The 13,318-nt window shown below is 34.6% G+C and overlaps 2 protein-coding genes across 2 annotated transcripts; one reads left to right on the top strand and one right to left on the bottom strand.

Annotated features, from left to right (window-relative positions):
• Positions 1 to 1,397: 1,397 nt before the first annotated feature.
• On the bottom strand, positions 1,398 to 10,374 carry LOC115453794 (60 kDa SS-A/Ro ribonucleoprotein). The gene is made up of 12 exons (XM_030182519.2): positions 10,240 to 10,374; positions 9,646 to 9,965; positions 9,389 to 9,563; positions 8,052 to 8,210; positions 7,225 to 7,436; positions 6,698 to 6,903; positions 6,107 to 6,243; positions 5,800 to 5,931; positions 5,250 to 5,411; positions 4,754 to 4,887; positions 4,358 to 4,611; positions 1,398 to 4,002 (listed from the first exon to the last, which is right to left on the bottom strand). The coding sequence occupies exons 2-12, from the start codon at positions 9,841 to 9,843 to the stop codon at positions 3,867 to 3,869; spliced, it is 1,905 nt and encodes a 634-aa protein (XP_030038379.1). The 5' UTR covers positions 9,844 to 9,965; positions 10,240 to 10,374; the 3' UTR covers positions 1,398 to 3,866.
• Positions 10,375 to 11,227: 853 nt separating this feature from the next.
• LOC115453793 lies at positions 11,228 to 12,316 on the top strand. The gene has a single exon (XM_030182517.2). It carries the CDS (start codon positions 11,456 to 11,458, stop codon positions 12,050 to 12,052), a length of 597 nt encoding a protein of 198 aa, XP_030038377.1. The 5' UTR covers positions 11,228 to 11,455; the 3' UTR covers positions 12,053 to 12,316.
• Positions 12,317 to 13,318: the final 1,002 nt, after the last annotated feature.

Raw genomic sequence — 13,318 nt, 5'->3', positions numbered from 1 at the left:
ATGATTTCAGTTTCATTTTCTTTACGAGAAGAATGAGATTTACACCCCACAATAACGCAGGCCATTGCTTGTTCCTAGGGCTATATTTTACTTAAACAGCACTGTGTATTTATTAAAATTAACAACAATAATTTTACACAACATGTAGCCACTTTAGAAAAGTACGCGCTGAAGTATAACGTAACTAAATTGTGTGAGCGCGTTTGTGACATTGTTTTGAGATTGGCAAGTTGGAACATTTGACATTTTATTTGCTTTTTAATTCGGCATCATAAAGAGGACCAAAGGTAACCATTTGATTATTTTAAAGTGTACGCAAGCCGACCTTAGCAACATAATATTTGTCTCGTTCTTTTCAACGGTTTTGGCCTATTTGAAAAAATAGCATAAGTATATGAGGGTAATTTAGATTCCTTCTATGCTTGTTCTTGTTCTGAGTAGTGAAAGCATTAGAGTTGGGTAGGACATGACATAAAAAAGAGTTTGTAAGAGTAGCCTCTTTTTAGCATTGAGCCGGTACAACGTCCTACTTCAAATGAGGCGAGGCGTAGTGAGGCTCGGCGTTTCAATGCGTATCTTACAGTATTTTGTAATGTTAACCCTCAAAATATTTCCCTCTAGCTCGCGACTCGAAACGCCGTAATGTAATGTCCATTGTAAAATAACGTCCTATTGCAATTTGTAGCATGCGGTTCTCTACCTCATTGTCTTCGTCCTACAGTTTACCAGAGACGGAGAATAAGTAACGCGACTGCCGCGACATAAAATTTGAAGTAGTACAATATATAATTTTGAGCCACTCTTACATTTTGACGTCATGTCCCGGACAAATGTACCGCCTCTTGTATGTCCTACTCAACATTAGAAAGCATCACTCTGAGAGCATCACTAACAAGTGATGCGTTAATTTTAAGAAAATATGTTTGAATAATTCACATAAAATAATAGATACATACATGTACGGTTGTTAATGTTAATAGCAAGTCATCGATATTATGAGAATATAAACTAGTTCTATCTACCGCACAAAAGTTGAAGTAATTTTTTATTTATTTTACATATGTGTTATGGTATTTTACGGTAGATGGAGTAACCGCCCAGTGAGCTCGAAATTTTTATATTACAATCTTCCCAATGTCTGCTCTATATTTGTTAAAAATTTAAATAACATGTATATCGTTTAACTTAATTTTAAAAGTTTCAAAGTACCTAGTAACATTTTGATCTAAGCGTCCTCGCCTCGAGGGACTGATTACTGGGCTGACTAGATGAAAATATTTCTTTAGCGGCGATGATATGATGCAAATCAGTGATTGAACTGTTGAGATTCACCAGCAAATTGCCATAATAAATAGTACACTTCAACTTGTTTTATTATTTATAAATAAAAACGCGTGTTTGAATATTCAAGAGTTTATTAACGTGAAAACAAACATGCAAGTACATTTTTTAAATGTTATTGTTTGTTATTTGTCCATAAGTGTGGTGCTATTTTAATATGCTGCTGTGAATCAGTTAAAACAAAAACATAAGTCTATTATTAAACTTAACATTATAAGCACTGAATATGGAACACAATGATAACTTTTAAATGGGACGGATTGATTTGGTTTTTGAACAAATGCACTAGCAAGCTCTTATTTTTCACAGGAAATAAGTTTTCAATAAAATAACGAAAAACATATAAAAAGTTCACTGAATAACAACAGAATGCAAGTTTTGTAACCATTGCATAATACTATGTTAATTTAAATCTATGTCTAAAAGCGCCGGTTTTCTTCAACAATCAAAATTTTAGTTTTGAAAGAAAATCCAGCTCATTAGCAATAATATCACTAGTTTGAAATTGCCAAGGCATCTTTAATCACAGAATGCTATTTATGAGTGCGGTGATAAGCGAGTTTTTTCGAGAATTATCAAAATAAGTACTTACTCAAATTACTGACAAAATGACTCGCAAACATGACAATACTTATCAACAGCAAAAAATACTTTCAAAACAATAATCCCCGTGTTCTCAGCTATTACAACATCCATTAATAAAACAAAATAGTATTTATTAAGAAGCGTGGCTAGCAGTTCGAGTTTTTTTTGTCTACATTTTGAATTTTTTATTTTCAGATATAAAAAATACTTAAACCCGAGAGAGTACCAAGTGATCACAGATTCTGAAAAGTCCGTTCATTTATCAGTACAAAAGTAACCAACATTTTGAAACGGATTTACCTATACTACGACATATGAAAGCAGATTCATGCGCATCAACTAGTTTTGATATCAACTGCGACTGACATCTCATGTTCTGTCACATACAACTACTATAAAAAACGATTATGATTCACTAACACCATTAATAACTATTACATCCATGAGCATGTATCTGTTTTCATTAAATTTTTCACTAATTATTAAGAAAGATATGCTATTTATTTTTCACTATTTTCTAAACGAGAAACGTTTGCACGCCAGAACTTTCAATTAAATTACAAATGCACTATTTACTTTGGCAATTGGAAAAATGTTTTACAATGCACAACCTCACAAACGAACATTTTCGTCGTATTCATCATTAATAATAAATAAAATTTGAAACACAACAACTCAAGTGCTGGCGGTGCAAACGGTTACATTATTGTAGGGGAGAAAACTGACAGTTGGTGAGTGAAATACGTTCTTTTATAGCTTCTAAATAAAAGAAATATCACCTATCGTCAACATTTTGACTCCCATCACAAAGTATTTTATTTAATGAACACATAGCAACGAGTGAGCGCCAGGTGCCAAATTTTTGAATAACCCAAAAAGACCCTGTTACGTATGGTTCAAGCTACGATATCTAAGCTTAACAATACCTAGAGATACATACTCCGTACGATAATATGTAACATGTTAGAGAATACTTCTCCTAAAACAACAAGCGACGTTACATTATTATAATATGCCATAGATAATGTTAACTAAAAATAACAAACACAATCATGTTTTATAAAAAAAGCTGGATGAATAATCCTTTAATGTTTCTGAAAACGAAAATCTTAAGTTGCCAAACTGTGCCGAGTATACTTTGTATAATTTTAACTGTCAACATACCCGGCATAGGAACGTCAAGCGGTAATACAAGCCTTTCGTGAACTACAAAATTAACTTATAATAAAATCGTGCTCTTAAAATTACATATAAGCAGAGATCCAAAATCATTTCATCGTCAGATTAATAAGGACACATATACAGTCCTTTAATTATTCGTAAGCGATTACAAATGAAGTTAATGCTAAAATAATAACATGCAAATTACATTAAGATCTCTAGGTCACTACAATTACGTTACAATTGTCAATGACATATTATGTTCCCTACTTTATCACCCAAGACGGCCAAAATACACGTGAAAATAGTTTTGGTCACATTTTGAATCAAGAATCAACATGTAAAATACAATGTAACATTGCTTTATAATGTATCATTTTGGAAACGAGTCACCTACAACGAACACAACGGAATTATCGGAACACATCGCGGTATTTTTTTTAAACAATTAATTTAAATATTGAGGTAAAACAACACAGATCACCTCCAGTAGATACCAAATCATATGTTCAATAAATATTCGAGTTTATTCGTCGTGAGTGTGGGAAAGATTAATGGGAAAGAATAAACTGATAATCCAATGGCTATTACATGGTTTGCATTATAAACGCACAGATGGATGTGGAAATTTAGGTAAAATACACACATGTTACGTATGACCACTCATGCAATATCTTTTGGAGGTAATGTGAGTAAAAAAAGATCGTTCGATCGAAATGTAGACCGGTACTGATCAGCGAATTGACAGGACTGCGAAGCGACGTTTGCGGGGTACCAATTCACTTGAACTGACCGAGCACAAACGCATCCATCAGCTTGGGCACGTGTTCATCCACTCCGACGATGTCGAGGACGCCCTCGTGGGTGCCGTCGGTCGTGGCCACGCGGTGAGACGCCAGGTTCAGTACGATGAGCCTGTACAAGGACGTTCAATGTTACAGATTTGCTGTAATTAATAACAAAATTTATAAACAATACTTTTTTGCAAGACATATTTGCGTACTTAACAAGTAACTTGCTCGCGACTACGCCCGCGCAGAATTTGGTTTGTGTGAAATATAAAATTGACTTCATCCTATAAACAATATAGTCGCTTAAACAGAGAAAATCCTATTCAAGCATCCTTGCCGTGACAGCGTTGGCGCCACACAGAGCTACTTTCGCATGTAAAGCGTACTACCGTGTGGTGAGGGTTTTTCTTGTACATTAGTGTAGCTACACTTAAGTGCTCAAAATGTTCGTTAGCTACTACAATATTAGTATGCATTACTTGGCATCGTGATTGCCAGTGGTGTCCCTGTAGCGCTGCAGCGCTCGCACGGGACAGTGGTCCGCCAGCTCCTTGTCGGTCGCAGGCGGCGGGCCATAGCGACCGCCAGGCCCGCGCCCGCCGCGCGCCCCCTGCTCCAGCTCCATGAGGCGCGTACTGCGGTCCACCATGTTGATGAACACGTCGAACTTCTGCTTGTAGGTGTTCGCCCACGCTATCGGCGCGTCCAGTTGCACGCGACCTAGATCCATTTTCTGCAATCAGTCAAATCCATCAAAAAGACTGTAACAGCAATGATAGTATAAGTAGAATATTTCTATAGCGAAAATAGATTTATGCCAGAAAATGTTCCAAATCACTATCATAAACAATCGAAGAAAATGATTCTTTACTTACTCTAAAAATGAATTCAGCTTCAGTTATCCCGGTAAAGTTGGGTTCAATGGAGATAATTTCTATGCCGACTTCGGTGAACACCGCAATCTTGACTTCCTTCTCGCGCTTCAACAGTTGCAACGCTAGAATGATAGCTGAAACAAAAAACAGGATTTATATCTATTGTATATAAAATAAAAACAATATAAAATAGTAAGCATTGTTTCATAATGCAAAAAATTGTTACAATAGTTTACGCTCGTACAGCCCCTACTAAATTAATGTATATTTTTTGTTAGTTTATTATTGTTTGCTCAATATAAGCTCGCAGTCTGAAATTTGTGCCCAATATGATGATAGGCTTGCCCATTACCACATTATTAGATCTATCTAATAATATGGTAATGGGCGATGTGATCTATCACACAATAAACATGGTGAAAAGAAGGTGCACTAGTTGGGTGTCTGCCTACCTCTTCAGAATTAAAAAACATGGGTGTGTGTTTGCTATTGTTACCTGCATGTCCCGGCGTGACGTGTCTGTTGTAGAAGCACTCGGCGGTAAGACGTTTCTTGCTCTTTTTCTCGACGTCAGCATCGCCTCCGCCACCGCCCGCGGTCGCGTTGGTGGAGTTCTTTCCCTTCTTCGGTGGCACATAGTGTTTGCAGAAGTGGCGACCTGACAAACAATTGCTGCATTTTAATACTCCACTGATTTCTTATCTGTGTAAAATTTTGTGGGAGCGTAAGGAGATACAGCATGTAATTAGTACAACGGTTTATTCCCAACTGACTTTAAATTACTTATTTACCGTTTACCGCCGATACTCACAATCATATCAATCGCATAGTGTTACATACATTTCAATTTGTTTGTGATATTTAATATAAAACTAGCTTTTGCTCATAGCTCCGCCTAAATGAAGTTCTTTACCGAAATAAAGACAAAATTAGCCTAAGTGTGAGTCCAAGGCATGATCTGTTAAGCAATTTCAGTGTTTACCTCTAAGAGACTTTGGAGACCTTTACAAACTTTCATTAATTATATTAGTAGAACTAAGTTATACCTTTGAACATATGGTGCCGCATATCCATAGTGATGAGATATCGTTTCTTAGTAGGCGGAGTGAGAGCCCATGTTACATCAATGAGTTTGTTGAGCGCCAGAATAATAGCTGGATTCGGTGGTTGCTCAATACCTACAACAATTAAAAATGACGTTTTTTTATATTTATAAGAATTTAAATTAAATGTATAATAACTAATTACTTAAAATTAATAAATTTTAATATAGCAGTGTGAATATAGTTAACATACTAATAGATTGATATTGTTTTCAACATTATATGGAAGCGGGTTTTGAAAATAACATACCCCAATGCTTGATCTCCTTGGGATGTCGCCGACTTGACGCCCATTCCCATTGTCCAGTTTTAACATCAAAAACTTGACGCGTGCGGCGTCGCTGTTCCTTCTCAGCAGCCACTTTTGCTTTTTCATGTTTCAATGGCCTGAACATAGTAGGAGATACTAGCAAATAATAGGAGCAAAAATCACGCACTGTTCAAATACAAACATCGCGTCTTCATCCCCAAAGGGGTAGGCAGGGATGCCACCAGGGCACCCGCTCTTAATCAAATGCGTTCCATCCCAGGGTGATAAGGGCGATGCTATCGCCAAGTGGAGCGTAAATTTTAGATTCCAGGCTACTATTGAGAAGGAAAGTCCAACACCACATTGCCTAATCCGGTATTCGATCCCAGATAGGGGTCGATCTTGTCGTCGTGTACGTCACTGAGACACAGTCATTACGGAATAGATTTTTTTTTATAGTACTGTTTTTGTAATTTTTAACTATGTTCAACAGAAGGATATAATCAATTCCTTTGTCTCAGATTAGAAATATAAAATTTAAATATGTATCCTTAATAATTATTGATTTAGATTTAGAATTTTAGAACTCACCTGGACTTGTTCTTATAATTGCAGATTGTTATGTAAACTTCAAGCGCGGTAACTTTAGACTTCTTGATAACCTCCTGGTTGCTAAGTAAGGAGATCAGAATAGCAGTGGTTGTAGAATCGTTAGTCAGGAAGCCCATATTGTGGATGCGTTGAATGTGGTACAACAGCTCAGACAGGGAAAATTGTGGCAATACAGCATTCCATACCTGGATTGTTTATCTAACATGTTTTATCACATAAATTATTAATACACATAAAAATGATTACAAAACAGTTCTTTACTTGTTGCTATAAAACTTAATAAAATTTTAAACTATAACCACATATTACACAACCAAGTATTTGTTCATTTTATTTAATTGACAATAGTGAAGTCCTAATGGCAGAATGCATATGATAAATTTTATTCAAAAGATATGGAGCGATAATGTATTTTGTTTCAACCATGTATATTCCCGCCTCCTTCGTAATGCTTTAGTAATGACTATGTATTATATCAATGCTTAAAATACAATCAATATACATACATCTTGTGAAGTCAACAAATGACCAGGAACATGGTCAAGCGTGAAATTATTCTGTGAAGCAATGACAGCTGCTGTTGCAGAGTCTTCACAGTGTCGCATGTCCTCAACTTTCTGTATGTAAGCAAACACTTCATTTGCCTCTTGTTTGTCGCCCAGCAACTGTTTGGCACGTTTTAAACCAAATATGGCGTACTTGATCACGGCATCGCGTGCTGTGAATATTAATAAATCATTAATATCAACCTTAATGCATTTCATTGACAGACAAAGAAATGTTTAACCCTATTGTACTTTATAATATTATGAATTTACTACAGTATTTTAAACCAATAAGCGGAATTTAAGCGATATTATCATAAAGCATGTTTTTTTATAGGATAAGAACTTTAAATTGTAATGAAACTGAGAAAAATTATGTCAAAATTTTGTTGTAAAATTCTTGTGTATTTTATTCCAACTTAATGATGTTCCTTTAAAAAAAAACAGCTATTATAATTATTTTTAATACAATATAGCCAATCATACATAAAATATTATTTAACATTCTATGTACAAGAAATGTAATTATTTTATTGCAAAAATGTCATTGAAATGCCTAAATAAATAATTTAAAAACTTATACTGACTCAACTTTGTGCACAGTTGAAGTCAACATTATTTGTGCACGGAATAATAACTAGAGCAAAAAACTTTTGTTAAGATTGAATAGCGTTTTGAGGCCAAGACGATTTAGCGCACGTGCGTCGTGATCCTTTCAAATCAGAACGTTTTTAGAACAATTTTTTCAATATCAGGGGAAATATTGTCGCGAAATAATAAAAGCTCACCACAGTCGTTTTCTGGTAATTTGAAATGGGATTTTCTGAGGAGAGTTTTATGAGAGCGTCCATGACGTGCGCGAACTCTGGTCACTTCTTTAGCAAGCTCCATTGGGTCTCTGCTCATGTACCACTCCTTTACATTCTTACACCAACCTCTGCCATTACCTAGAAGAAAATATATATTTTTTAAATATATAAATAGCATCACATAAAAAAGCGGCAATAGCATAGTTGGGTGTAGACTGAACTGCAGAGATGAATGTCTGCAGGTTCAAATCGCAAGGGTATGCATCTCTGACTTTTATAAAAGTTATGTGTGTGATCTTTGTGAATTATTGCTTGCTTTAACAGTGAAGGTAAACATTGCGAGGAAAGCTGTATACCTGAAAAATTCTCTACAAGAATTCTGACAGTGTGTGAAGACTACCAATCCGCACTAGACAGCATGGTGGACTAAGGCCTAATCCCTCTCAGTAGTAAAGGTCCGTGCCCAGCAATGGGACACTAGTAATACAGGAAACTAATATAAAAAAATTATAGGTGGTAGGATTTGTGTATGCAACCAGATATTGACTACCATACAAAGTTGTAAAATCTACCATAGTGGCCTACAAAGTGTTATTGCTTCCCAAGATCAGCTCGGGTCTCTCTAGTTTCAAACAAGCTGACATAATTATGTAAATGGTCAAGGTATAATCATATCTTATCAGTCAACACTATTTGGACCCCACTTCCATTACCATCAAGTGTAGTGGGGTTACTTTGCTGTGGTCATACAAAAATAAATCCTCCATTGCAAACAGAACCATATTGTTACTTTATTAAACTTGCTTTTTTTGCTTATAACTTTACCCACATGAAAGAGTATTTCCAGGATAAAGTATCGCTTTATATTTCCCTGTGATAAAATGTAGACAGTCTCAAACTATCTCCATTCCAAATTTCATCAAAATCTGTTCTGTAGTTTTTAAGTTTTGTCATATACAGGCAGATATAATGGGGACTTTGTTTTATATGTAAGGATTGTCCAAGACCTCAGTTATATCAAAAATATTCTAGTTCATTTATCAAATGTTGCTTCTGGCTTTTAAGCTCTGATAAATTGCTGATTTAATCCAGCAAATTTTTATAAAAATAACAAGCTTTAAGACATATGACATTTTATTTGGAAAAATACCTAATGCAGTCCTCATCCCTAATTCTTTCCATAAGGCCAGCAGCATATCAAGAATTACATTACTTATTTGTTTATGTTCTATTCATTTTAAAAACCACTGCACTACCACATTAGGTCAAGCCAAATAGACATTATATTTCTATGGATTTATAAAAACTATGCATACCTGTTTTCAATAGCCTTGTATATTTATGGAAGAGCATCATTTGCTCTGGAGTGATACATATTTCAGCAGCAGCTTTGTAAGTAGCTTCCTTGACAAGGGACGACCCCAACAATAGGCACTTAGCCAAAGCAAATGCAATAGTCTCAAAACGGGTGTACCAGCCATCCTTGCCAGCCTGAAATGATCCACTCTGTTGAGTTTTCTATGATACAAAAAACTACATAAGAAAATGTTAAGTAAACATAAATGTTACTCACTTTTAAAATAATGTTGACTATTTCAACATTATTGGGGGAATTTGCGAGAACTTCATTGAGGGCAGGCAGTTTATCAGCTTCGAAATACTTATGGGAAGACCAACAACCAGGAAAGTACTTGGGTGCTTCATTACCAGTGTGCAGATAGCGCAACACTCGGTTGACAAGCATGGGATCTAGCGGTGTCGCCTCCGTCATATTGGCTCTCGAAAAGCACTTTCGTACAATCACGAAACCTATGCGACGCAAAATATTGCATAGACAATAGTAATCGTATTTTCATCCAGTTGTCAGAACAAATTTCGGATGCTGCCGTAAGCCTGCGGAGAATACAGTACGTAAAGGTAAATGCACTCTGTGATGAAACTAACGTTTTTTGTCGGTATTCGAGCGAAACATGTGCCACAATAAATTGAGGATGTGGCTAGAAAAAATGGACAATGGAGGCTGGATATAAATCATCTAAAATATACCATTTTTACATTTAACGTAGTGAATAATGGGGATTCTTCAGATACAGGATCATATAGTGGTAAACGATATTAAATTATTGGTATGTAAACCAATTAAATTAATGTATTTTATAAAACATACCCCGTCGTCGTTTTTCGTACTTGTCGGCGGTCTTGACAACTTCAATAACTGTGTGACCAGACAAAACGAAATTAATATTTCGATATTAGCAGCAATAAATCTGGCTATACCTAATAGATATTATTCCGAGGGTAAATCGATGTAGGTCAAGAAGCTTAGACCAGTATAAATAATTTCAGGGCTATGTTGTAAGGTTTAGATGTTGGTTACGGAAAATAAAAATAGCAAGAAAGAACTACCGAAATATTTATATCATTAAATAATTTAAATTAATTTACCTATCTATGTAAAATTATCCAGCCTTTATTTATCGTAAAGTGATTTGCTAAACATGACGTTTATGTCAGCAGTGGTTGAGTATGTAAGGTAATCCCCGCATATAGAGATATATTTAGAATAAAAATAAATATCTAAATTGTTATCTAAAAATTCACATCAATCCGAAAAAATGCAATTTCAGAAAGATTCAGCATGCACGTGTGATCCTTTTATAAGATCCCAGCATTCTGAAATCAGACTCTGAACTCTGTTTCTGTATTTCGTAGGTATTTTATATATTAACCCCCTTATTCATAGACGTTATTTAAAAACAGACTTATCACACTTATCACAGTAATGTTCCGTCCTTAGATAAAGTCTATGAATAGAAATACCAACATAGGGGGTTTTCATAGGGATGTAATATTTTTAGGGTTTTTTTTAATGGCATTTTTATATTTAATATTTATTTTTTGCACACCTTTCATTCCCGAATGTGAAGACAGAGGCTCATTTCACGATGTAACAAGGATAAAGGATATTTTCATTACGTTACGTGAAACTACATACTTATATTATTCAAAATAACACATTATAATTTAAACGTGTATATACGTATAACGCTATTTTTATATTTTAATGTTTTTCCAAATACGGATTTTAGGAATAGGGATTTTTCTTATAAAATCAAGATCATATTATGTGGAAACACTGCTTCATGCTTGACTGTTGACGGTTCTTTGTTGATCAAATATGATAGTGACAAGTAGATACAATGATACAAAGTACAAACCAATTTTGACTTTTAGTAAAGACTAAATTTATTTTCACCATCATTTAGGTACACAAATTAGACCAACATAGTAATCCTTTATTTATATCGTTCTCAGTTTGAATTGTAATAAAGATTTGTAGGTAAGTATTTTAGTGGTCCCCATTTATATTTGTTCATAATCTAATGAGTTTAAATTTGGAGGAAGCGAACGAAACTCAACAACTCATGCAGAATGGAGGCGAAGAAGATGAACATAAAGTTTCTCAGTGTGCAACCTCACCAGTCACCAGCAACAAGATGTCTAGTGGAGCAGCCAGCCTGACATCCAGAAACCAAGAAAAATTGCTCACCAGCACTGGAAACAGTATCAATGAATCAACCAAAATATCGTATGTAAGTGAAAAACGTCTTCACCGTGATGTTATGCGTTCGAATTATAATAGTCGACCAAAGAATGTCCCTAAAGGAACACCTGATGTCAAGCATATGGAAAAAGCTTTACTAGAATTGCTAGATGATTTTCACACCGGTAAGCTAAGTGCTTTTGGCTCAGGATGTAGTATGGAGCAGATGATCAATATAAGGGACCAGCAAGAACATTTAGCACGATTACATTTTCGTTTATGTGCTGATGTGGAGAAGCCAACAGAAGATAATTTTGACAATTCCGCTTCGAGAGATAAGATGGCACAGCTTGTTCAGAGCTTGGAACAACTATCTGCATCCATTGAGCGCTTGCATTCTGATAGTAATTTGAACATGAATAGCAATACTGAATAAATGAAATCATTTTGTTATATTATTTGTTTTTAGATAAGATTCATGATTAATGTCTATAAAAATACTTTATTTCAAATAATTATCTAAAAGTTACTAGAATAACAATAATTCTATTATATGTATTCTATTTGTGAAAACTTTTCAATGGCCTTCCCATATTAATGTACCTCTAATATAATTTAATCTAGCTGTAAGTTTTCTGAAAATAGTAAACTAAAAGAATGTGGTGTATTATAATATAATAAAACACAAATTTTATTTTTCTATTACCTTATCCATAACTATAAAATACTCATGGTAATGTTTTGCATTTTAGTACAATTTGGTAGTTCTACCTGGAAAATTTTCTGGGAGTTTTGAAAGTGGGTAATTGTGTAAATTTCGATGTCCTTTTTTCAATTTTTAACTAAGCAATCGAGCTGAAAAACATATTGTAAATCACCATTTTTGCAATATGGTGGCAAATAGAGGAGTTAGGTTTAAGTAGCAAGGTTGAAATTTGGAATGAGCATATTGAAATCAATAATATTCCCATTTTTAAAACTCCTTAAAAACTTTCCAGGCAACCTCCTTTTTAGCACCAAATGACTACTATTATAATCATTTTTTCTAATTTGATGGTAGGAACTAAATTAAATTACCCAGGGTAGATGGGATCCACAAGCATTTAGCCAAACTGAATTCCATCTGCAACATACATTCTGTCATCACGTAATTGAATAAGATCACTGATGGGTAATGGATGCAGTCAGCCTGCAAATAATTTGCACACTTAAGGCGATACCTCAAGGTCCATTTTCATACATTTTGTTTCGGCTTTAATCTGGGTAACTAAACAAAATTAAATAAATAATCATGGATATTTCTGCCTTTAAAATTTCGTCATATTAAATTTTAAAGGCCGAAATATCCATGATTATTAATTATTTTACATTTTTCTTCAACTGCGAGAACTAATCACTAACTAGACATGAATTTAAATTCTTTACTTGCCAATACTTGTTTAGTTACCCAGATTAAAGCCGAAACAAAATGTATGAAAATGGACCTTGAGGTATCGCCTTAAGTATGTATGGAAATAGATACCTGTGACGGATGATGAGTAAAATACTAAATTTATAATATTGAGGGTAAATTTCAAATTAAATTCCACTGTTGCAAATAGAGATTGCGATTCAAGAAATCGAAACCGGTTAGTTTGGAGCTCAACCATATTCAGCGGAAACGATCGAAACCCGGAATTTGAATAAAATCTTAATACATACT

This window comes from Manduca sexta, chromosome 28 (genome assembly GCF_014839805.1).
Source record: "Manduca sexta isolate Smith_Timp_Sample1 chromosome 28, JHU_Msex_v1.0, whole genome shotgun sequence".
In the NCBI taxonomy this organism is placed as follows: domain Eukaryota; kingdom Metazoa; phylum Arthropoda; class Insecta; order Lepidoptera; family Sphingidae; genus Manduca; species Manduca sexta.
The sequence above is the reverse complement of the archived record's forward strand: the minus strand, read 5'-3'. Positions and strand labels throughout refer to the sequence as shown.